This window comes from Acanthopagrus latus, chromosome 24, assembly GCF_904848185.1.
Source record: "Acanthopagrus latus isolate v.2019 chromosome 24, fAcaLat1.1, whole genome shotgun sequence".
Classification (NCBI taxonomy): Eukaryota; Metazoa; Chordata; class Actinopteri; order Spariformes; family Sparidae; genus Acanthopagrus; species Acanthopagrus latus.
Window position 1 is genome coordinate 6592105 of NC_051062.1, and position 26891 is coordinate 6618995.

The window sequence follows — 26891 nt, forward strand, 5'->3', positions numbered from 1 at the left end:
GAGTGTTTTATGTTATGAACATGTCTTATTTTTGGAGACAGCAGAAGATGTCCAATTCTGACTCAACTCCTTTGGAAAATGTAAAGGTGCTCGTCAGATTTTCCATATGGCTCTCCTGAGCTAATCATCTAATTAGAGGTTCTAAAGAAAACCTTTACCATCAGTCTTCACATCACAGCATGCCAAAGAAGCTTGTTAAATAACTGAAGGAAGTGTTTCCCTCAGGGTCGTCTCTCTCTTTTTTGCCAGCCGTCATTGTACATCAGGATATCTGATAATGAAGTCACATTTTGCCCTCGCTTTTCGTCAACGTCCACTGAGGAAATCCTGTCTCATGTGCTGCAGCAAACCCTGCTATCAACCTCTCTCACCACTCAAGGCGTGTAGCCGGTAATGCATTATGGTACCGCAGAAGCCTAATGAACAACACTTTTAAAATGTTCTGTCTCTTCATCATGAGTCCAATTAGCTGTAAATCAATTGGCTGCAATCACTTTAATTCATTGGGATAGAACCATATCAACATGATGAATGCACTTCTGATTTTTTTCTTGAATGCAGACATGTTACTGACAGGCATTATGCAGTTAACCTGACACCAAACATGTTTTGAATTTTTGTCCTGGCTCTTGTGAAACAGGAGCTTTTAAGCTGCTGTAGCTGTCTTTTGAGTTTATTCACTGTATGATACATTAGACAAAAAGTTCTCTGATAACTGGTGAGCTGAGTACAGAAGACTTATCTATCATTACAGGCACTTGGGACTCATGCAGTTATCCAAATCGCAGGCATGGCTGCAATCACATCCTTAACATTTCTACTTCAAATACCATTGTGTGTGAGCAATGCCTTTTGCGTCACTAAAGGCTGACCATGATTGAGGGTCAGATGCATTTTTCTCCTGTCAATCTGCTGACAGTTACAGTCCAAACTACATGCCTTTGTTCTCTAGACAAATACAGAATGCAAAACCATGCATTGTCATTACATTTCTTTATGTCTCTAATTTTAGTTTTCTGTTGTGACAGTGCTGTGCTTGATGTTAGGTCAGCTCTGGGCACAGAAACCACTTGGTTAGGGTTAGGAAGATCATGTTCTGGTTTAAAATAGCATATTTGGTTTTGGTTTACTATCATAGTTTAAAAATGACCCATTGTCTTGTTATACATATTTTGGTTTTGGCTGCAAAATGTCCTGAGAGTCGCTAAAACATCCTTGTCAGTGTCAGCTGAACAATGGTCTCTTGCATGGCAGCTGTCTGGCCTAGGTGTCACGCCACATGTAATCTTAACGTTGTATGACACGTTTTGTAGAAATGTTCAGAATCATACAAATTAAATGTATTTGTGGTCTGCAAAAACCTAAAATGTAAACTTTAAACTGAAAATCATAATATAATAAAACAAGACCAAGCGGCTGTCATGCAACCTTCAGAGAAAGTTGAAATTGAATGTAGTTTTAAATGCATGTTGTAATTGAGCTTGAGAAAAAATAGTTAATGACAAAGCTAGCTTACATTGTGACATCATAGATATGCAAATCAGCATGTGACTTACTATGGCCATATCTGATCAGACCTGCGCTACTTTCCATTTAAAACAGTTGAAAAACACTGGGCACTAGATGAAAAGCTGCAGAGCTTCTTAAGTCTGTAGGGCCAACTAGCTGAATGACATTCCCATCCCTAAATCCGAGCATGACTACAAATCTTAAAATACATAATATGCAAGCCCAATCAGATGTGTTTGCAAAATGATTACTTCCCTTTTTTAAGCAGAAGTATCTAAATCTCAGTGCTGTTGAAACAGGCAATCATACATTTAAAGATGTAATCAGCAGTTTGAAGTCACTCGTGCCCAAAAGAGCGGAGGACCTCCATCATGACTGCCACAGGGCTCACTACATTATTTGAAACGCCACCACAGGGGTCCTTGAATGGTCAATCATCCGAAGTTGATTTTGAAAACCTCATCTAAAAATGGACTTGTGTTAAACTTTTGGGTGTGAGTGTTAAGAACAAGGGAAATAATGCTGAACGCTTCGAGTTTAAACATATTCCCACAGCAGCTGACGCTGGAAATAAACTGTTGCTGACCTTCTGTACAGGTAGAGCTATACAAAAGAGTCACTGCTTTGCAATAAATGGAAAAAAGAGAGCGCTTTGAGTTGGCTGGTTTGGCACCTCATGAAGGGTTATCTTTCCAAAGCATACTGTACTCTATTCAAGCAAGTATCAGAAATGCAACATTAAACACATGTCTTCTTGCACCCATATGGATGGAGATCCATATGGGTGCAAGAAAGATCCATCCAAGATCCATTTCAGAAATAATCTCATCTCAGCATTAGTCAAACCATGCAATGCAATCATAAAGTAAAAAGCGAATCTTGGGCTATAAACAAACTGGATCGTGGTCACATGACTTTGTCACCATTGCTAAACTCCTTTCTAAACTTTACTATAAATGTATCAGTCTGCAAGTTGGATAATTAGAGGTAGAATAGTTTGCAACTAAAGTCAGACTGCTGAATAGATAAACCTCTATAGATAAAGGCTCATTTTTGAGATGAATAAATGCTCTAAAATTCACAAGTTGGGTATATACTGCAGTATTTTATGTTGTGCTACAAAAACATGAAAATCTTGTGGGCATGTATAGACCATTGTCCTCATTTCAGGCAACCAAACAACCCATAAAAGAAAAACATTGACTTCGGACAAGAAAACCGGAGGCACAAAAAGACTCATTTATTTCGTAAGGACTCATTACTGCAGCACTCAATAGCTGCTCTCATAGTTTATAGGCCTACTTCCTTACACAATAAGCGAGGTGAATCTACATGTAAAATTGGCTTTAAATCTCTCTTTCCTCTACTCACATGATAGTGTTTTTACCGGCAGATATCCCCACATCACTCTGGACTTTGTTTACAGTAATACGGCAGAAGCAGACATCCCACGTCTCCTTTTCTTGGAGGATAGACAGGGAGGATATTAAAGCCAAGGCTGCAGAAGAGTGTAATTTATAACGCCGTGTAAGAACATGTTGCTTCAGGGGGCTTTTAAGGCATGAAATATGACAAACACTTTGTAGCTATGAAGCTACACTGGTAACACAATGGTAATAGTGTTTGCAGTAAAGATAATTGTACAAACACACCAAGAGAAATATGATGGCAATAATGTTTGCCATCTATATTAGTGTGAGGAAAAAAACACCTCTCTTGCATTATGGTTTTATGATAGCTCTTCTTGGTTATAGATGGCTATCCTCTAAATGAGACTATTTACATAATTAGTCTGGTTCCCACTACAGGGCACAACAAGGCTCCCCACTTGCTCATTATTTCTGTCACTCATTTTTCTTAAAGATTGCTTCAACTCATCAAACTAGCTCAGCATCTTTTTTTTTTATTCTTACATGGAGACGTTGTTGTTGATGTACATGCATTAGCCCTCATGGAAATTCAACTTCTTGGTTGCCTTCTCAGGCTTGTGTATCACTGCTTCACCCAGACAGGATCCGCTCCTGAAATCCTCCAGATTTAATGCAAACATGTCCAGGATCAGAACACTATCATTCTCCTTGTAAGCATCACTTGCCTACTCTGTGGCACTTTGACACGTCAGATGTTTAAGAATAGTCTTGTCACAGAGGTATATGGAAGGTGCGTAGCCTATAATTTTACACTGTAAAGCATATCCATTTAGATGACTAAGTCAAACCATTTTCCTGCAAAGACGACTTGCCTTTTCTCACCCAAGATCACAGTACCTTGCAATAACGCAGACAGACCATTGCAATTTTATTTGATTCAAGAACTTAATTGACACAAATTGACTTGCATACAATTCCACCATAATTAAGATTTTAAGACTGAACAATACATTGAAATACATGGGGGGGTGGCTATTTCATCGTCATGGGGATACTATAACAGAGTTATAAGTATAACATGGTGCTCTGTTGGGATTGGCTTTCTTTTTTTTTTAGCTCAAGTGGCCACTCAAGGAGCTGCTGTTTCTCGCACTTCAGTTGGCTTCATTTTTCAGCTCCAGAGCTTGCCACTTGGACCCCTCCTTTCTGTAATGTGTCTCACACACCACAACAGAAGTTGATATAACGTGAAGTTACAGTAACATGGAATGGGAACTGCAGCTTCTTCTTTGCATGTTGCAAACTAGTTGGCCAATATGCCATAGTTGGGTGGTTTCCATTTTATCAAGTGGAATAGAAACTCTAAAGCATGGAAGGTACTCCTAAATGGTTTTAACACACGTGTTTTAAATAGCTTACAATACATTTGCTCTATGGATGATGCACAGCCTTTAATTTAACACTATAAAGTATATTCATTTGTACTATCCTTGTCACACTTTCTCTGTTTAAATCTGGTTTATATCTACAGTTTGATATTTCTATACTAAAAGGAGCAGCTGTTACATTCAATTCAATAAAGTATTTTGGATTCTGATCTGATTCAAATGAGAGTCAAGCCATTTACTCGTGAACACTTGCCTTTGCTCACCCAAGTCCACAGTACCCTGCAATAAAGCAGACAGACCATTACAGTTTCATCTGATTCAAGAGTGTGCTTGAGACCAATTGACTAGAGGTGAAATCATTCCGCTGAAATTAAGATTTTAAAATGAAATAATACATTGAATTACATGGGAGAGTGGATATTTCATCAACATGGGTGCACTACAGCAGATTCCAAGCAAACAAGTTAACAGTAATTGCTCACTTGGTCTGCAGTCCACTGAATTGCCAATGAAAACTCCCTGTATAAATTTGTATAAATCAGGTATAAATCATGCATACCATAAAAACTGCATTGCTGCATTAATCTTTCCTGCATTCCATATCTTCAACTTTTATCTCCATCTTTGCTCTTTTTCATCCTTTCTGCACACTAAACTCTCTCTCTCTCTGTGGTTTCTAGACGGCTACCCGCGAGACGAGATCATATACAAGTGGGCGTACAACTCCGTGGCGACTTCAGACCAGAAATACTGGAGGCTTTACCAGTTTGATTTCATGGGACTCAGGAACACCACAGACGTGCTCACGACGACAGCAGGTAAGAAAGGAGGTCAAGAAAAGGTCAACTCTGGCAGTTCAGTCATTAAAAAAAACATGACAAAAAGGTGCATTTCATGCCCTCACTACTGATGATTATATAAAATGGATCTCGACAAAGAAACTCTTTTCTTTTTTTTCACTTCACCCTCCCCCCAGCGGAGGTCAGAGGTCGGCTTTTTCGGCTGCAGACTCGCAGCTTGAAGTGGCAGGAGTCTTTCATGCTGTTCAGCGGGGTTCAAAATATAACTTGAGTATGTCTGCGCCCAAAGCCTTGCACAGGTTAACATTAGCACCATGCCCATAAATGTAATCATATAACTACAAGCTCGAACCTCATAAGTATTCCCCTCGGGTGTAAGGGCAAATAGGTTTTTCCACTGACATTAATCACCAAGATTAAAGATTAAAAAGGAAGTTTAATTATTCACTCCTTTTCCCTCTCTCTTCCCATGCTCTCAGCGTGGTTATTAGGCCTTGTCTTCCTTGATGATTTAATTTAAGTTTGTTGTTTGCGAGGCAGCTGGAGAAATATTGTCACTCCAACAGGTGCCAGTAATTATACCCACAACTGGCTGCGCGGGGTGGACAAGCTCCTAATACATTTTTAATGCTGTCACGTGACCTCTGAAGATAAAGACAGATTTGAATGGCTTAATAAGCGAAGAATCACAAATGAGGGAGACGAAGAGCGAGCATACGGCAATGATTGTTGGCCCTGTTTAACCTTGTTTATTTATGACCGCACATTTGTGCCATATGGTCTTTTGTCTTTGGAAAAAGATGCACAGGTTTGCATAATGTGACCTCACTCAGCTTTCTAAGAGCTGAAGCACCGCTTATGAATAGTCGAGGAATAGGTGTACTCTGCATGAGTGGGAGAGGGATAAATTAAAGGGCAAATCCACCAATGTTGCACATTAAAGTGTTAATGTAAATAAAAAGTAGTATCAAGTCTTTTGTGGCTCCAGAGGAAGTTGCATGTAATCTGATAAATAGCCTCCAGTGATGTCACTCAGTGGCTAAGTTGTGTTGTTGGTAATGTAGGTGCCAAGCTTTGAAAAGCAGTCCACTGGTCTAGCATTGCACTTCTATAACACTGTTGGACTCATACTCTACCTTACCCACAATGCAACTTAGTCACTGAGTGACATCACTGGAGGTAATTTATCAAATTACATGCAGCTTGCATGGAGATGAGCTGTATTTGGTGGTTTTGTCTTTTTTGTTTTTTGTGTGGTTGTTTTTACAGTCCATCTACTTCGATCCTCTGCCAGTATTCACCAAAACAGCCCAACTGGCAGAATAAATGTACATTTCTGCAAAACCATGGATATGCTGAATGTTAGCCTTCAATTCATTTTGTTGTGACAGTGGTCTGGTTAGGCTAGGTTAACAAAAAGATCATGTTTTGGCTTACCAGGTTCTGTTGCCATACACGTCCTTAAGTCACATCAATAATATCAGGTTTTGTTGACTGGAAGGTTTTTCCGATCGTCTGAAATATCCCTCATGTAACGTGATGTCATTGTAGGAAGTGAACACATGAACACATCTATGCTTTGTGAGTTGGAGGCTTTAAGTTTCCACATATATTACAGATTACATATTCTCAGCACACAATAAAATGTTGGCATTTTACATTACTGCAAACACTGAGATTGGACTGTTCAAGCAAGTGGGAGACATCAACAGTGGAGAAGTGAAACTCCTCAAATGACAATATTTGCAAAATTGTAGGCTCAGGATTTTTTTTTTACGTGAGCAATGTAAAGTAGATGTCAGTTCAAGGATTTTAGCAAGATAAAAGTACTTTTATGTGGGAATCAAACAGTACAGTATTTATGTACATCTTAAAACATGTCTGCAGGGTTCTTACATAGTTAAATCAAATACATCCCTCCTTTAAACTGAAGCTGTTAACAAATTCTATCATCTGTTTAACTGTAGCGCCCATTCGGAATACTGATCAAGCATCCTGTTTATGTCTGATGAGAAGCTGCCATTGTGTGCTTGTTTCTGATCACGAAAAAACAAAAAACAGGTGACTGATGAGCTCTTTCATCCCGAGACACATTGATGGCTTTATAAATTATATGTTTTCCTGGACTCCCGCTGTAGCGTCAAAACACAGCCAAACTAATTTTCTGCTGAGATGCTCAAAAGACAACGGCAAACCTACACATCTACCTCATGCTGTTCAAGAAAATTAGCCGTTTTCTCATTTATTACCTCGTTTTCTTTTTTCCTGTTTCACTTGCCGGAGCTCCATCTCCACACGCATGATGATTAGATCCCCGGCTAAAAATACCTATCATTAATTTACATGATGACAAACTTCGAAAGTGCTGCGTTTCTCTTCCTCTCCGGGTCCCTCTCTCCGCTTTATCCTTCATCCCTCATAAACACATGAGGTATGGGGCTGTTTTAATGAGGACAGAGTGGACAGATCCCCGGCCACAGTGCCACTGGGGACCTCCGCCGCAAATCCACCGTCGTTATCAATTCAGCAGCGTCCTCTTGAAAAGGCCCCGATGCGGAATCCAAAACACTTCAGTGCTTTGTTCTGCTATCCCACACAAATTCCCCCAAAAGCTTCTATTATGTCTTTTTTGTGCAGATACATCGCAGAATTGCTGACAATTTTCTCTTTTACATGTCCACTATAGAACTGTTTCAAATGCCTATCTGTGAAGAAACGGTCATGAAATTGCTGACAGTGCCATGCCTTGTCCTCTCATTGCACCATGGATAACAATACTGATATTCCATTTGTTCTTCTCTGCTTGATGTATGAGAGCGTTCACACGTCCTCTGACTGGGCTCACTAACACACAGCCAACCACAGATCATATTAAAGTCAAAGCTGGAAATCACGAGATGAAAGAATTATGGCATGTGGAAGACACATGGACAGGCATGCAGTGAAAAAGCATCGAGTGACGGTTCTTTATATTCTACCACTGAACAGGATAGTGGAGTGAAACCCTGAACTATTTTCAGATATAATGGAATGAGTTGGGTCTTGGTTGTGGTGATCAAAGTCTGTGAGATTTCTGATTTTTTTTTTTTTTTTTTAAATTTAAAATTAAGTCTCGGTGTGATGTAAACATGTAAATGTGTTAAAACACTCAATCCAGAAATGGACACAGCCCATATTCAGAAACTGACTATAAATCCAGGACATCTATAAGGACGTGATGTCACAGTGTTACAGTTACTCTTCTCAGCCACACCTCCAGAAACACTGTGGACGATGCCTGCTTAGGCCTGTGAGAAGTGACCAATCAGAGCAGACCGGGCTTTTCAAGAAGGCAGCTATTGTTTGGTAGAAATGGAATAGTTAAACTGCTCACAACAAGGACAGTGGATCATCTTGAGTAACCAGGTCATGATTTCTGGGAAAAGTTTTTCTTATGTATTTTAGTGGAGCACCACAACCCAAGTATGATCTAGTTCCATTGTATCAAGAGAAGTCATGTCTGTGACCGATCTCCCCAAAACACAGCGACTCACACCAAAACAATCAAGAAAGATAAATAGCAGGTAACAGGAAAAATCTTTTTAATTGATGGTGAACCTTTAAAGAAACAAACATAATGTAACAAACATTTCAAAACAGTATAACTGAACATGCTGCCGTCACGTAACAAAACATAATCACTGTAGTCACAAAGTCTGTAGGATTCACTTTGGTTTGGGTTAGGGAAAGATAAATAAAACATCAGTTTGTGAAACAGTCATGAAATTTAATATGAAGGATTTTTAGATATTTACACCAATTTTCCATTTGACAGTTGCACTGAGTGTGGAAAGTTTATGCCCGTGTACACAAATTATCTAAATCCACATTATATTCTCAAATATGTCACGAACTGAGCTTGAGCTGTCTGACATTAATGCCCATAAATAACCATCCCACATGGATACATTAGTTTACAAAATAATATATAAAGAAAGTGTGGAAAGATTTCCAAACTTTGTAGAGGAAAAGTAAAGCACTCAAATACGTGTTGTTTTCTGAGCATCTCTGCAATTGTGCTTCAGTTTAGTGACAAAGCCACAATAACAACATGTCAGCTGAGTCGTCTTGAGCTCAGTCATAAAACGGCTTTTCCGCGGATTTTCCTTACGGCTTCCAAATAGAGAGTAGACCTGACGGTATGTCATGACAAAGTCTGAGTGTGAAGCGGGCAACTTGGCTAATAAGTATTCTGCAGGAGTGTGTAAACAGAGGACTTTTTACTGTCCTAACAGAATGCAAACAGAGGGGATGTTTGCTACAGTCCACAGAAGTCGCCATGCTGTGTGTGTATGCACAAATCTGTAGATGGTCCATCTGGGAATGTATGTTTCAGCTGCTGCAGTACAGTCATTAATGCAAGCTAAACAGTATAATCCTACAACATTTGCAAGAACAACTTTGCAAAATGACGCCTATCTTCCATGCATTAAACTGTCAAATTACACATTCTGTCAGCAGAAGAGTGGAAGTGAACTGTGTCTATCGATGGCTGCATCTACAGCTGTGCAGTGTTGAGAGGGCGGAAGTAGAGAATAATTCAAGCGGCAATGAATTGTTTTATTTACCCCTATTGGTATATAAAATTGACTTGTTTTTTGTTTCATTTATTTGACCAAATGGATTACTTGAGGAAGCATTCTATCTCAGACATAAACGGGTTCATAAAATCAGACAGTTTTATCTTGATGCAATAGCAAAATGCTTTTATGAGCCTACTGTGATGTGATTAAGACTGACTTTATTGTAAAGCTGCTTTGGAAAAAATTAACAAGGTTATCTGCAATAGTCCTTATAAAATACAGTCAACATATTCTCTTTAGTACAAGATCTGATTACATATACATTCTTTATTTATGGGTTTTTTTGGTCTTTTTTAATTGCATTTTTGCATTGACTGCCAAAGGATATAGAGAACCGACTTTATATGAGTGAAATGTGATTAATTGCACTATATATCCTTTTAGCTCTGCATTAAGATAACAAGATAAGCTGCCTCAAAGCCTTCCTTAGTGCCTTAGTGTCTCTACTAATTGTGAGAGGATGTCAGCGTGAATCTGCTCTGTAAGTAAGAGTTATCCTTCACCTGCAAAATCTTAAATCAGCTCAGCTTGCATCACTCACTTTCTGTGGGATTTTAACTGAAACTGCTGGCTGCTGTTTGTATATTTTGGGCCCTGCAGTTCACTCGCTTACAGTGCTCTGTGGTCAGCGTTTTAATGGGGCACAGTGGGGCCTTTTTTTTTTTTCTTTCTTTTTTCTTTTCTTTTTTTTTTTTACAGCTGCCGTTCCCGCGGCAAACCTCGCGATCTTAATCCTGTAGATCGGCAAATGCTTAGGTTGAGGAGGCACCTGTGCACATACATTCACGGTACTCCAGTTCTGAATATTTACAATGAACAAAGGTGAGCTGGTTATGCATTTTCCCCATATACATGATTCATATGATAAGTGAGTCAACTGCGAGGTCACAAAAGAAGCAGAGCCTGCCTGCTTTCTCCTCTCAGCATCTGCAGCCAGATGCATAAAACTCTGTAGAGAATCATTTTTTTTTTTTGTCAGATTCTAAAGCTCTACGTACGCCTGATTCTGTTCTGTAGATCTCATTCACATGCACAAGCTTCATTTACACAATTATGCATAAATAGATGAAGAAAAGATGATTGTGCTTGCTCTACCACTGTATTAAGTGCAATGCTGTTTAACCAACTGTGTTTAATCAACATCAGAACAGCTGTTATTGCACATGACCATTATGACTCTGGCTGCATAAAGCACCCACACCTGTACCTGTGAACCATCATGGCAGTGATATTTCAAGCATTGTTCAATCAGTGATTCATCTGTAGAGCTCATAATGAAACATACTTTGCAAAGTGCTTTGCAATTCAGGATCTAATGAAAAGATTGCTAATGTGACAGAATGATGAAATTATTATTATTGCCAGTAATTTAAAATTAACCATAACCATTAACCATATAAAGCTTTATTCTTCGGTTACGTTTCTCCTTACATTTCACATCCACCTCATCATCTCTGAATTCACATCACAGTTTTTCTCTATAATTCCAGTGTACCAATACCTGTGCAGATAATTGTTACGTGTTCTGCTCTTGTACACATTTGCATCTGTGATAAACACTCCTCTGCACCAGTGTCACCGAGACACCATGCTCTTTATTCACCGCACCTGGCGATTTAAGTGATTATTTCAGTTCTATGTGGAGTATGAGGTGAGATTCAGCTGCAAGCGGAGGACAGAAGGTCCTTTTCAACAGATGTTTTATTCAATCCGACATCCTTTTCATGGAAATGCGGCAGCAGATTATCAAACAGCATTCATCAGTAATATTTAAACTAATGCTCTTCTGAGGCATAGAACTTTGCCAAGGTTACAGAACAATAGCTTTTATTCAGAGTGTTGTAGCTCAATGTCTACCTGCGGCTGTCATTAACGCTCGCAATAACGAGCATCTTACTGTATTTGGACCATTAAAGAGGCAGAAGAATAACTTATGTCATGCTTTTCATTTTTCTTGTCCCCACACTGACAGTGCTGTTGTAAAGTTGCTCAAGTAAGAGGAAAGTTCCTTTCTCTGGTTTCATGGCTCCATTAAGTTTTTCGTCCCTTGTAGTTTCTCTTTTATTCACCTCTGTATTTTCCAGTTATCTCCTCCCTTTCCTGTCTCCTTCTGTCCTTGTCTTTTTTCTCTCCGTCTGTCAGCTTTCCCATTTGATCCGGATTATCATACTTTAAGCAATTATAAAGCAAATTCTAAACTATCAGAGAGGGAACTGAAGACTTCTGATGTCCAGTAAGACCAATAATAACAACTTTGACAAGTTTCCCTGAAGTTTATCAGCTCTTCACAGCACAGAAAGTGTCTTAATTAAAGTCACAGAAAACCTCAGATGTTAGAAGAGCTTTAGACACTTCAGACACTCACATTTGAAAACTGGACTGAAATCTCTGTATAATGTTTTCAGTCAGAATATTTTCATGGACAGAAAATAGCACATTATTTGTGTGGCATTCCCCAGGGGTCATTCCCCAGCTCCTGGCTGTTGCTATGTGTCGAAGCAAAGACATGAGATTTTCACACTGTATATATAATTACACAATTGTTATTACTATTATGATCAGTTATTTTAGTAGTTTTTATTCAAACTAACACGTACTGGTAGTTGTAGTTAAACAAAGATGAATTCCCCGATAGACATGAAACTTGCACGAGATGATAACGGAGTTAACGGAGATCTGCCTTCTTCTAAACTCTACTGATTGACCGTTGCAGTACAGTTTGGTTCTAGCCTTTGTCTTGATGACCAAGTTAAGAGCCCAGCGTGATGTAGCCTCCAGCTACATATCAGACCTCTTTATTTACTCATGAGCCAGTGTGCTGCTTCAGATCCTTGGGGATGATGGACTGTTGTTTATGGGTGGATAGGAAAGTTTAACTTACAAATTAGCAGGGTGACCTTGCAAATATGATGCAACTTCATAATACAGCGTTATTCTAAGCTAGAAGAACATTATCTCAAGTAGAGCAACTTACCTAATAGCCTGCAGGATGCGAGGCTGTATTTATAGCTAAATAGTAAGATGACAAGGTGCTCCGAAAGACGATGATACTTAACTGGTATATCTTAAGCTTAGTGTGTGAATATGCAAATAGTTAAGATGCAGTACATAAGAATTGGTCACTTTGAATTCATACTCCAAGCAGATAGGGGCAGCATATCACCAGTGTATCTTTTCAGAGCAACACATAGACGTCTTTGTCAAGCTAAACTGTTGCACATTCCACATTTAATTGGGTAGTTAATGTAGGGATGTCACTTTATTGCAGTCTGATTTATGTACATATTTTTTGCCTTTATAGTGACAGTTTTTATTCTCCATTTTCTCCTTCTCTCAACAGGTGACTACGTGGTGATGACCGTCTACTTTGACCTCAGCAGACGGATGGGCTACTTCACCATCCAGACCTACATCCCCTGTATCCTGACCGTGGTCCTCTCCTGGGTCTCCTTCTGGATCAAGAGCGACGCCACACCTGCCCGGACGGCCCTGGGTACAAAACTACACCACGCATAGCCCTGCTGGAAACATTACTTCATTTCAAATGGCTTTTATAACTTAATCCTCCTTGAGAGCAGTCAGCTGTTGTAAGGCTTTTGATTAAATACTGCTTTTCTGTTACACCCACCAAATTGGCAGATAACTCCCATCTCTTCTGTGAATGATCAGCAGAAGGAAAAAATGTTGGTGTCCAATATATTGTCATCCATTTGCTTTAATCGAGATGATGGGAATACCTTCACCAGATAATATAAACCTTGCTGCTGTGTGTGTCTCACATGAGGAAAATGGTTCAGATGATGTGGCAGGATTTAAAGGCTTTTTGATCATTCCCGATCAATCTGAGATTTCGACAGCTTGATAGCAAAAGCAATAATCTCTTTCTTGATTGGTAACAGCAATAGTATTACTCAGTCTGTGTGCAGTAGTTATTACTGGCAAAAGCAATCATATTACAGGAATGCTCGCACATCCCTCAACATTATTGTTGAGTGAAAGAAGGCAACAAATGAAGAAAAAGCTTTTGTGTATCTCGGTGTGTGTGCATGTGTCACACTGTGTGTCAGCATGTTTCACCGTAACTTCAGCTTTAAGCATTAAGCCATTTTTGGAATTTATGTCCCATCAGTGTTGCTTGTTTCTTTTTCATCCTTTATTGCAGCGCTGATCTTGTTTTTCCTTTGCATGAGTTGACAATTCTTTTGAATTATTTTCCTCCCCCACTGCATGCCTACTATTAGCTCATTTGCTTTCCTGTGGATGATGATGTTGTGCTGATGGTCCCATTTAAGGTGGAATTTAAGGTAAGTGTCCTACGATGTAATGACCATGATGAAACACTGTAGAGGATATTATATATCTAAAAAAAAAATAAGTGTATACATGGAAATATTAACTAGGAATACAACATTTAAAACATGTAGGTCAAAAAAAGTTAATTAATAAGAATTCATTGTGTTTCCAGAAGGGCTGGAGCAAGATGATACAGAATACAGTATATATGAAATTGTCAAACAGTATGACGTTCTCCCAACCCTGGAGGGCGTCCTTCATGGCAAACAGACTGTGTGTGAACAGGTTCAACTCTTAAGGTAAATAGATTGATAGGAGAGTAAAGGGGAAGGTTAAACTCTGACACGGCTCCAAATCATCAAAAACATTCTAGTTCCTGAAAAAACAACAGTCCCACATGGGACCCTAAACGAACAAATGTTGGCCATATATATTCCTGCAAACCTCAGATGTATTGAAACGTTTCATGTCTGTAGTTAAGCTTAGAAAAAGGTAAAGTTTTGCTTTAAAATACCCGGTTTTGTCACCACAAACGCAGATAGAGATGTCCCAACTTGCTGTCAAAAATATCGGTTTTTCATTGCCTGAAAAATCCCGAGGTTCCAGTATTGTTGCGTTTACAACTGCCAACTGTTTGTTGTTAAAGAAACAAAAAAAACTAAAACTAAAATCTCTGAAATGTTGAAACACTGTCTTAAACTTATTCTGGTGTATATAGCAGCATCTTTTAACTTCTCACTCTCAAAAATCAGCTGAATAAGTGCTGTTTCAACAGCTCAGCTGGACAAAGTTAAAACTTTGTACCGATTTCAAAAACAGAGCAGACCACATATTCATACATTTAACCCAGGGTGCCTTTGAATAAACGTCCAGCCTGCTGACAGACTGAATAGAATAATGAAAGCAAGCCCAATATATGTATATGTGTGTGTGTGTGTGTGTGTGTGTGTGTTTGTATATGTGTGTGTGTGTGTGTTGATGGTGCCATTTTTCTACTGCCATAACACTGGGCGATCAGTATTAAATTTAAGATGACAAGTTAAAGAAATAAACTGTCTATTGCTGGTTCACCTTCATCAGACTAGTTGTGCTTTCGTGCCTTGCTCACTTGCAGTTTGGTTGTAATTATTTTCAGTTACTGAAATTTCTTAATTTCTTCACTTGACCCGAGAACCCAACCTGATGCCCACATTGAGGCAGCACTCACAGCTGTGAAGGACTTTAATTCCACTCAGTCCCTGCTGCCCTTCATCAGGTTGCCAGTCAGCCAATATCACAGAAGGTCATCTGAAGCGTCTCTGTGGTAATAAAGAAGTTATAGTGGAGCTCTGTCCGTCCCTATTCCTTATCAAGCCCGAAGGAAAAACTGCACTGATAGTTGAACAATAAAGTTGATCTCATGTCGATCTCATGTTATATCATATTCAAAACAAGCTAGCCTTCTTACTGGAGCATTTGCTGGGCCAAATGGAGTTGTTCCACTTGTGCTGTTAATGAAAGCTAATCATAATAAGACATTGTGTTGAGTGTATATTCTGCACAGTGTACGTTTTGCTGTTGGGTCGATGAAAGTCGACGCTGTGACGGTGGAACATCAGAGCAGTGTGAAGCAGACTAGATCAAGAGAGACGCGAACACAAAGGTTTATTTTCAGAGTGTGTTAAGAAACGTGTTTGTAGAAGCTGCAGATTTGTGCTGAAAGACTGCTGCTTTCATGCTCTCTACCTAAAGCTGATCAGTTAGATTTTTTATCAACCAAACACCTCGTAGCTAGCAGATGAAGATATATTGGAGAGGATTTACTTCATATTAATGTGGCTGGGCTGTAACAGACTTTTTTTTTAACACTAGGAAATATTTACGCTCATTACATCACAGTTATAGCCGCTGCTATCTCTCCCAGTTTCACCTTCCTACTGTGGCTGTTATTTAATGTGTTATCACACTGCTCCCAATGTGTGTGTGCCCATCTGTCTCCCCATCACTCCGACAACCTGTCTGTCTGCCTGGCGCAGACAGCAACCAAGCGCAGTCAAGGCTTACAGTATGTGGGAGGTGGTGTGATACATTACCAAAGGCAGTGAAAGGCTTGTGATCATCCTCAGACAACAGGTTGCACAGAGAAGAAAGCTGTCCCTGTCCTGATAAACATCCACATTTGGCTCAATAATTGAAAGTCATTTAGCCTTTCTTCTCCGGTGCATCGCCCCTGTTTTCAGCTCAGCCTGAAACTTGATCCCAAGGCTGAAAGGGGTGAAGAGAGATAAGAGGAAGAAAAACTGGGCACAGGAGAGGGAGTGTAAAGCAAAGTGAAGGCCTCTGGCATGCAGAAATGTCAGGAGGAGGGAGGAGGATCAGTCAGATAGCCGTGAGGTTGAAGTCCAAGAAAAAGGCAGGTGATGCCACTGCCCCCACCCAACCTCACCCCTCGAGCCTTGACAAGCTGCTAACATGTTCCAGGTGGTATTTCCAAAGAGCTGTCACTCACCCGCTATTCTTTCAGTAGCAGAATGTTTGGAAAAGCAGCAGGGTTGAAGTGAGAGAGAGCTGAGCTCAGGTTGGTTCCCTTTAGACCTCGATCTCATAACACTGATGGATCTTGACAGAGATACGGGGGGCTGTTGATGGGAATTAAACCCACCCCAGGGCAAAAGTCGAGAATGTAGAGCTGGAGAGGGTAAAAGGGGATTGTTGCACTGCAGTTTGTAGAATATTAGTGTCACACAAGTTCACTGAAAGGACGAGCTCATTTAAATCCAGCAATGCTGATATTTTTGAGGTGATAAATAACCTCCTGTGACATCAGTCAGACAGCACTGTTCGGGTTTGTGGAGCTCCTTGTCTCTGTGACATTAGGTTAGGTTTTGGACAAGGACGACGAATGTGTGGAAGAAAAGAGGATGATATCTGGTGGCACTGCAGTCATCAGGATTTTCTTTTTTTTTAACCAGTCATTGTAGTCTATCAAAGAAACAATCTCCTGAGGTGGCAAATTAAAACTCTACTGCGAAATAGTTGGTTCTGGAAGCTCGGTGACAGAGTGACTACTCTCAGACTGTATTGTTGTATTGTGGCCACTGTTTAGTGTTGCTAGTGTGACCTTGAGAAAATTGATACTAAGTAAGCGGTATCAGTGTTGATTTTCATTTGACCAAGGTTATGAAATTTATCAGTACTTTGAAGATGGTTTAGGGCAGGGGTTTGAATTTTACAGCAACAAAAGTTGAGCTCTTGAATGACACTACGCTCCGGGTTTCACAGAATTATCATCCATCAAAATCATAAGTTGACACTGCATCCTTGCAGATCAATCGTTCATCTGAGATTTTGGCAGTAATGAGTGACATCATAATGCATCATAGTGAGCTTCAGAGTTTTTGAGATGACCTTCTAAAATCAGCTTTAGCTGTCAATGAACACACATTTAACAGTAATTTTCTACAATATGACATCTTAAAATCGTAATTTAGGTACGTAGAGAAGGAAAGACTTGTGTTTGTTACTGCAGTTAAACAGTATCTCCAGCTTGGTCCAATCAGAATGCAGCTTTCCATGACACAAGGCATATCATGAGCAAAACAAGCAGTCAGTGCTATGGTTCAGCATTTTTAGTTGTACATAAGATATTTTTTGGTCAACTGCTACTTTGATGGAATAGTTGATGTCTACACTGCACAATATGTACTTTGCCCTGTGAGATAAATCACTGACTGTGGCAATTAGACTGAAATGATTTGACTTTGAAAAGAGCACGATGTAGTTTTGGGGAAGAAATTTTAATCAGAAGAGAAAGATCTTCACTGTGTACTTTATTTATTTATTTTAATGCCTAAACAAACTAAATAAACAGAATTATCATACTGACCTTAAATGACAGCACAATTTCATACTGTTTTACTTTGTTTATATGCGGCGGACCCTGCCACCTTTCTAGCATCAAACAGTGTTCTGGGCACCTTATTTTCCTCTGAGAACAGCTTGTTTTTTCACTTGTGGAAAATAGATATTGTAGTTTGAGTGTGTATAATTACCTCATTAATATTTACATTAATATATTTATAATATATAACCTCGTAAATATTAAAATTCAAAGTTTGAATTACCTCTCCGTCACATTATTTTATGATTTACATCCAACTAAAAGCAGCACAGGGCTGCTTGAACATTAAATTGTTTTTTGGGGCATTTACCGGAACATACCTTTCTGTTGTTTTTCTTTGGAGTACAGTCAGTTTGGACTGGAACTATTTTAAACCAGAGAAATTGCTCCAATTCCCAAACAACACCCTATTTGGTGAGTATTTATTCCACTCAAATATTGGGCCCTGGCTAGCAGCGAGCACTGGCAACAAAAGAAGCTTATTTTCTCCTGATAGGGGTGTGATGGGGAAAAAAAGAGGCAAAATTCAGACACCCAAGGTTTTCCCTGTGAGAGCCGTCATTCACACAAACGCTTGTCAATGGTGATATGTCAGCTTTGGTGTAAGAGCTGACAACGTTCCTCCTGGGAACTCTGCTAAGAAGGCGGCGAGTTAAAGATAGGTGATAGTAGAGAGACATCGGTCCTTCAAACTGTGCTGCAAGGAGATGGAGGGATTTAAAATTGGATGATCTGTGCACTAACAATGTGAACAGTGGTCAAATGGGAGCAGTCATCACTTCCAACAGCATAAAATGAAGTTAGCCGAATGGTCATGGACGTGTCTGTGCAATCAGTGAGTTCATAGAGTCGACTCAAGTCGAGCCTTCTGATTACATGCATGGGAGATGTGGCTTTAGGTCAAGGCTTCTACATTGTGCATGAAACACCTTTAATCAGATTAGATTGAAGTTGCCATGTGTAGCATTTTAACCTCAATCATTCGCACATTAATTGGAAAACATCGGCATAATTACCATAAACAAACAAGCTTTTGCTGAGGAGACTGTCAGCTCACATGCACACTGCCTTTGAGTCTGTGTGGACGTGGTGGAAAATCTGCAGCTCAAAACAACAACGCCTTCACTTTTGCAAGTCATAGACACTTTGATTCCACTTCAACTGTTCTCACTGCATAATTTCAAGTACACATTAGCCTACTTAGTCAGAACATGTACAGTATATTCACTGTTATTTTGAGGGCTGCTATGATCTCTTTGTAAGTCTCATTCACAGATTATGGAACAGACAGAAATGGCACTCTGGGTTAATGGGACGGAAGGTCTCAAAGCTAAAATTCATACATTTTTTATCCATGTTTGCTGCTTACATGGTTAAATTAGTCTTCTATTCAAGCAAATCTGATATACATCAGTGTTTTGGTAAACTTTTTCTTAACTAAGATTAAACATTATTCACAAGAATTGCATTCAGGTCAAACAGATGTATTGAGGGATCTGTGGAAATCACATTTTGTCAGCCAAATCAAAATGACTTCAGCACCTTTTAGCTGATTTCATGCTGAAACTTTTAACAGAACCTTACATAACTTGTAGTCCACAAAACACTTTTACAGCAAAACAGTGTTTCAGCATTCGCCTAAACTGAAGGAGATTTAAAGTAGACAAAAAATGTAAAAATAAATAAATAAATAACCCAAAAAATGTCTTTGTACAGCTTTTTTCTGTGAAGCTCCAGAAATGTTCTGTGGCCAACAAAATGGTTAAACCTTTAACAACGTGTGTCCACAAACAAAAATGTAAAAGGTAGCCGGCTATTTACATGCTTCAATTGGAATGACACCAGACCTGTATGTGTGGCAAAATGACGTCCATAAATACTGAATGCTGCATTCATTCATGTTACAAATTGCAGCTTTACTACTGACTAACCAAATATTCAGTGTCCTGGCTTATCAGCTGATATAAAAACACTGGTCTTTACAGATCTTGTGACCTGGCCACTGATCCTTAGCTGGTACTCTATTTATAGATGCTGTATGCACACGAGCTGTGGGCTGTTCCACCTGGTTTACCTCTGGACACACAACAAAAGTCACCATCTGATATTTGTTAACACACTGTGGAAAAACACCTTCACCACTACACATGTGTGACCATGTGATATACATTTCAGCTAATATTTTGTAAGTTTACTTGCATTTAGAAAACAAAGAGTCTGTTCTTTCCTCTTGCTGTGATCGCACCATCAACATTATGAGAATGTCAGAGCATATTTGCTTTAAGCAGGCATATGTACCGCTTCTCTCACTTGTGTGCGAAGGCTTGTTTTCTGTAGATGTGAGACTTGGTGTTGTTTAGATCACCCTGCACAGACAGGAATCACCCAGTTGCTATGGCATCATGTGGCAACAATTCCCTCAGAATGAATTAAACTGTACAAAGAAAACTTGTGACCTTGATTTGAAATAGCAGCCCAAACTGTGAGCCGTCGGTGGTAGCTTGTGATAAAATAAATGAATAAATAAAAAAATACAAAGAAAAACAGTAGTGTCACTGCACTTGCTGATTTATACAGATGACACAGTATACCGTGCACTGGGATTTGAGCAGATACTAGGGTTTAAGGTATTAGAAGTGGAGAGTTGTTCATTTACCTAGTTTAGTGCTTAAATCTAATGAGCGGGAGAAAAGAGAAAGTCTAGACGAACACTAGACCAGAGGAGGTAGCTTGAAATAGATGGGAGCAACTCGTCTCTATGGAAACCACAGGCGAAAACAGTGGCACACTCTGCCATGAAAGACATGTGGGAGATGAGGATGAAAGAGACGGAGAAGAGAGAGGGGGAGAGAAAGGGATGGAGAGGAGGGGTGAGACGCGGCATGAGGAGAAAGAGGGAAGGATGAGAGGGAGAGACGGCGAGCTTACGAGAATGATGTGTGTGTCACAGCAGTAGATATCGATGCCCCCAGTGGGCACTAATGTCACTGGGTTCATCTCTCTTTGAAAGAATTGATTTCATTTCACCAGGCGAACACAATATTCTCCTTTAAGACACCGTGGGGAGTAATTTCTCAAACAATGGCACTGATGACACAATGAGACACATTTAAAAGTTATTTCCAATTAGAATAGTTATTAACCAGTGTGACAGGTATTCATTAGTGCTTTCACAAGTCGACAATTTAAAAAGGGAAAAAAAAAGGTCAGTTGCCTCTTAAAGCGACTAACTCACCATTAGCATCAATCATTTATAAGTAGCTGACAAGTGATTGGCAGTACTCTCTCAGCCTGGCTATTAGACATTTTCATTTAAATGTGAGTTTTCACTATCATGTAAAGGCCTCATTTATCACTGTCAATTAAAGACAAGTGCACTAATGAGGGCTTTACCTCTGCAGAGGCTGATTAATGACCAGACATGGGTCAGGACATAACCTGAGAAGTCTACAAAAAGATTCTCTCACACACTTAGATTGAACTTTTGCTAGGAGAGAAAAACAGTGAAAAGTTGCACAACACACACACACACACACACACACACACACACACACACACACACACACACACACACATATATATATGTGAGACTTGTGAAATTGTTAAGTAAGTCAAAACTAAGATATTTAAGCTGAAAGAGTCCCACAACGAGCTGAATGTGTCCCAGACCAAACTAAAAGTGTCCCAGGAAGCGCTCAGCAAGTCTCAGGCTGAGGTGAACATGTATCTTTGCAAAACTGAAACTGATGAGCACCCTGTGTCCAACTGAATGTTTGTTAAAACATGCAAAGAAAGGAAAGAAATAAAGGGAGTCAGAAATCTGAATTATTTAATCATGTTATGATCATTAACTGTTCTCCTTCACCACATTCAAACAAACCTCAACTGCAGCAGAAGACAGGCTTGACGCAAGATTGGGGACATCTACCCAGAATACCCCATATGCATTATTAATGTTGACTAATAAACCTCTGCCCACATGTTATATAATCACTGACTTCCACATGGGTCACCCCAATGCTAACCAGCTATTCATCACACTATCACAGTGACTTCTCTTTGCAAAGTGTTGCTGGAGCCTTCCTCACACTTGCACTACCTTCCAGGCATCACCACAGTGTTGACCATGACCACCCTGAGCACAGTGGCCAGGAACTCGCTACCTAGAGTGTCCTACGTGACGGCCATGGACCTGTTTGTCACCGTCTGCTTCCTGTTCGTCTTCGCTGCCATGATTGAGTATGCCATGCTCAACTACTACTCCTACAGTGTACGCAGACCCCCTCCCAAGACGCGGAGAATGGTAAGCCTGGGGTGAATGTGTGAGTACTAGTCAGGTGCTGTGTTTAAGCTCTGCATGTATCCTTTTCTATATGTTAACATCCAACATTGAATGCAGAAATGTAATCATCCGATTACAAAGAGAGCACAAAAGGAAACCATTCACAAATACAACCACAGCGAGACTCGATACAGACGAGGAGACTCAAAACAGTGACCCCTGTCGCCGTTTTAAGTCTCTCTGAACTGACAAGCTGCAGACTTGACGGCTTGGTGAGTTGAAGAATTTCTCCGAAGTTCTGAGGTCATGGGTTTTAGCCTGGAGTCAGAGCCAGTAAGAAAGGAAGGATGAGTATCTGATGACCACGCTTCCACTCTTAAAGTTCTGAGTTCAATCCTCAAGGTTTTCACTGACTGATTCATCAGCTCAGGAAGATAGTGATTTTTTTTTTTTTTTAAACCTGATGTCCAAAACAAAAAGTGAAATCCTCTCAGAAACAGAAGTTCATCCCTGAGTCTTCAGCTCAGGAAGATAAAGTGTTGCTTTGAAGACTGAAGGTTGTGGGTTCAAACCTTGATTGACTTTTGAAGGCTGCTGTCCACCTGTGTGATCCAGCAGCTCAGGTGTCCCAGACCAAACTAATTATGCCTGCTGTGACTCTACAGGTCAGAGTTTGATCTCATGAGACTCAGTGACTTTTGAAGTCCAGCACTTAAAAATGAAAACTTAAAAGCGCTCAGAGAAGAGATGTGTGAGAAGATCCTGAGTGTTTGTGAAGTCGCTGCTCAGAAGAAGGAATGAAAACCTCTGAGAGACAGTGAGATTGTTACTTCTGGTTAGCTCAGCAGGGTAAAACTGGGATTTGAAGTTTTCAGGTTGTGGGTTCGATTCTTGATTAAAATTTAAGGTTTGACGTTCAAAAAAGTGACATGTGAAAGAAACAAAGCACATGAGTCAGATTAAGTAGCTCAGGCTGATAGCGGGCTGGTCAGCAGTTCTGAGAGTGCAGGTTTGGTTCTCATAATACTCAGTGAAGTGTGCTGGTTTTGGGTTCAAACCCTGGGTAGTTCAGGTGATTTTTAAACCTGATGTCCAAAACAAAGAGTGAACTCCTCTCAGACACAAACATTTATCCCCAACTCATTAGCTCAGGAAGATAAAGTGTTGTTTTGAAGACTGAAGGTTGTGGGTTCAAACCCTGAGAGAGTTTTGAAGGCTGATGTCCACCTGCCAAGATCCTGACTCTTTATGAAGTCGCTGCTCAGAAGGAGTGAAAACCTCTGAGAGAGGCTGTAATTGTTACTTCTAGTTAGCTCAGCAGCGTAAAACCAGGCTTGGAAGTTTTGAGGTCGTGGGTTTGACTCTTGATTGGTTGATAGGAGCCTGGTCAGCAGTTGTGAGTTTGGGTTTCATTCTTATAAAAGTTTGAAGTAGTGACTGCCGAGCACTTCAACTTCTCTGGCCACGTTTCATTCTGTACTTGAAACTTTTATAAGAATGAAACTCAAACTTAATCAGGACTCGAACCCACAACCTCAGAACTGCTGGCCAGGCTCATATTAGCCTGAGCTATTGGACCTGACTGATACTCACTGTTTCTTTAACATTCGAATCCTTTGTGTGGCTTTTGAAGTTACTTATCCAAAGGAAGAGGTGAAAAGCCTGCAGACGCGCAGGTGAAGACTGTCAGGTCAGATAGCGCAGCGTGTTAGAAGCTTGGTTAGAGATTCGGAGCATGTTGGTTCGAATCCTTTGTGTGGCTTTTGAAGTTACTTATCCAAAGGAAGAGGTGAAAAGCCTGCAGACGCGCAGGTGAAGACTGTCAGGTCAGATAGCGCAGCGTGTTAGAAGCTTGGTTAGAGATTCGGAGCATGTTGGTTCGAATCCTTTGTGTGGCTTTTGAAGTTACTTATCCTAAGGAAGAGGTGAAAAGCCTGCAGACGCGCAGGTGAAGACTGTCAGGTCAGATAGCGCAGCGTGTTAGAAGCTTGGTTAGAAGTTTGGAGCATGTTGGTTCGAATCCTTTGTGTGGCTTTTGAAGTTACTTATCCTAAGGAAGAGGTGAAAAGCCTGCAGACGCGCAGGTGAAGACTGTCTGGTCAGATAGCGCAGCGTGTTAGAAGCTTGGTTAGAAGTTCGGAGCATGTTGGTTCGAATCCTTTGTGTGGCTTTTGAAGTTACTTATCCTAAAGAAGAGGTGAAAAGCCTGCAGACGCGCAGGTGAAGACTGTCAGGTCGGATAGCGCAGCGTGTTAGGAGCTTGGTTAGAGATTCGGAGCATGTTGGTTCGAATCCTTTGTGGGCCTTTTAAAGGCCGACACCGAAACTGAAAACTAAAAAGCGCTCGGAGAGAAGGTTTGAGTGTGAAGGGGACTCGGTGGCGCGGTGGGTTTGTTCGTGACCGTTGAAGGTACCAGGGGCGTAAGCACCTGGTTCGAATCCCGCCCGTGGCCAGTACCTGGAACAAAGGAACAATCCCGCAGTAGTGGGGTCGGGGAGGAGGAGCGTTCCTCCCCGGCATTTCGGAGAGATGTACGGGGTGGGTTATGGTACAGAAAACTAGAAAAGGCTGAAGTCTTGCAGCGGCGGGCGAGTGGAGCGAGTGGAGGCGGCGGCGAGTGGAGCGAGTGGAGGCGGCGGCGAGTGGAGCGAGTGGAGGCGGCGGCGAGTGGAGCGAGTGGAGGCGGCGGCGAGTGGAGCGAGTGGAGGCGGCGGCGGGCGGGCGAGTGGAGCAAAAATGTTGGAAAAATTACTTGATTCTTTTGTATGTATGTTCCTGTAAGGGTTAGGCTTTTGTAATGTAGGTTGGAATGTGTGGATTGGTGTGTTTGTGTGTACAGGTAAGAGAATTATGTATGTTAGGATTTTGTGTCTTTATGGTTTGGTTTTTAGTTTTTCCATCTTTGTAATTTATGTTATGTTTTGTACTTTAACTTGTATATTTTTAGAAAAGATTAAACTGTGTCCAAGGTTTTTGAATAAGTAACATAGGAATGCAAATGTCTGTTATTGGGCAGCTGACCTAACTACTTGTAGTCAACTAACATTGGAACAAAGACACTGTTTGATTCCCCTTTATTGGGACAGGAAGTAGAGTTGACACAGTTGATGATACCTCCTGTGTACTCTGTGTTGTTCCTCCAGTGTGATAAGTCAATGTCAGCTGTTCCAGCTATGACCAGCTCCAGCTCCCTGGCATGAAACCCAGACACCAGCCTGGCATCCACCACCTGGACAAAACACAGTGTGGTCACATCTCCTGCAGTACATTCAAAGAGGCCACAAGTTATTGCGCCTTCAGTAAGCTTTTTTCGATTCCTGCCGAGCTGGTGTAGCTGGCCGAAGGGGAGCTGTGTCTCCCCCCCGGGCTTTCTGAGAGATGGAAGCAGGGGGTTATGAAAAAAAGAAGCACGAGCAGCTGAACTTTTACTGAAGTGTGAGGAGGGGGCAAAATTTTGAAGGTTTTGGGCTTCATGAGCCCCCCCCCCACACCCCCCCCCCACACCACCCCACCCCCCACACACACACCCCCCCCCCCCCCCCCCAACACACCACACCCCCCCCCCCCCCAACACACCACACCCCCCCCCAACACACCACACCCCCCCCACACACACACCACCCCCCCCAACACACCACACCCCCCCACACACACACACCACACCCCCCCCCCCCAACACACCACACCACACCCCCCACACACACACCACACCCCAATCTCATACACATACATATATATATGTGTGTGTATGTATCCCACTGTATATATCCCGACTTCCCAAGTGTGTGTCTATATGGACACATATGCAGCTGAAAACATTTCTTTTCTAGCAATCGCTCTGGTGCGAGAGCCTAATGCTCTGTGTGGGCGTTCTCAAGGCTGCACCTGCCGCGAATGCTTTAATGGTGGCACACATGTACTAAGACTGAGTCAGCCACCGCTGCTGTCATTTCCTACTCTTCATTATTTCCTCCCAGTGTGGATGAGTTCTGCTGAATGTGTCTCAGGGCTAAAAGGACCGTCATCTTGGGCTGAACAATTAAGTTATGTTACATTCAGTCCCCTCCTCTGCATTTCTGGCTCTCTGCTGTATTTTGGCCTCGCCTGTCTGCAGGGAAGCCTCATATCCCCCCCCCCCCAATCCATGTAGCCCCTTTGTGCCACCCACTCAGTCAATTCTCTTACTCCACAAGGAACATCTAACTCTCTTCCTCTCCCCCTCTTGCCTCCCACTCTTCCTTTAAGAGGACTGGAAGAATGTGTGATTTTTACCCCAATTAGGTTGTCCCACACGATTTTATAAACGTCAGGGAGGAAGTCACATAATGAATTTTGACAGGAGGTACTTCTTTAGCATTCAAGTCTAAAAGAAATGTAGGATGTAGCAGCATTATATGGCAATAAAGAGGTTGAAAATAACAATCATTGTTGTTAATATGCTAGAATTCTGTTAAATGTACTTTTACTTTTAATGAAATATGTGTAAACATCCTTCTGTCCTTTTTTATGAGTAATCCTCAACAGAACTACTAATAATATTCACTAGTAATGGCTGCTAAACCTGTAAAGTGGGAAGTGGATTTTGATGTAGGAAGACAAAAAGCAGACCTCCAGCCACTCAGTTTCACCAGCTGATAGGCCAGATGTCACAGGCAGATACAGTACTAAGCTAGTTAGCCTGTCATTCTAACAATTGATATATTACAGCAGAAAAAGCATTAAGAATGTCAAAGCTCGGCTCAGCTG

At 40.9% G+C, this 26891-nt stretch overlaps 1 protein-coding gene across 15 annotated transcripts in view; it reads left to right on the forward strand.

Annotated features, from left to right (window-relative positions):
* LOC119015471 (gamma-aminobutyric acid receptor subunit alpha-5-like) overlaps window positions 1–26891 on the forward strand; it is a 184128-nt gene that overhangs the window by 153829 nt on the left and 3408 nt on the right. For 13 of the 15 annotated variants that reach the window (XM_037091463.1, XM_037091462.1, XM_037091466.1 and 10 more), the window contains 3 exons: window positions 4948–5085; window positions 13030–13182; window positions 21969–22165. In XM_037091463.1, coding sequence (XP_036947358.1) covers window positions 4948–5085; window positions 13030–13182; window positions 21969–22165 — 488 coding nt within the window. Of the gene's footprint in view, window positions 1–4947; window positions 5086–13029; window positions 13183–13930; window positions 13994–19893; window positions 20409–21968; window positions 22166–26891 lie in introns of those variants that run through there. The other 2 variants (XM_037091471.1, XM_037091470.1) reach the window with 2 other exon arrangements.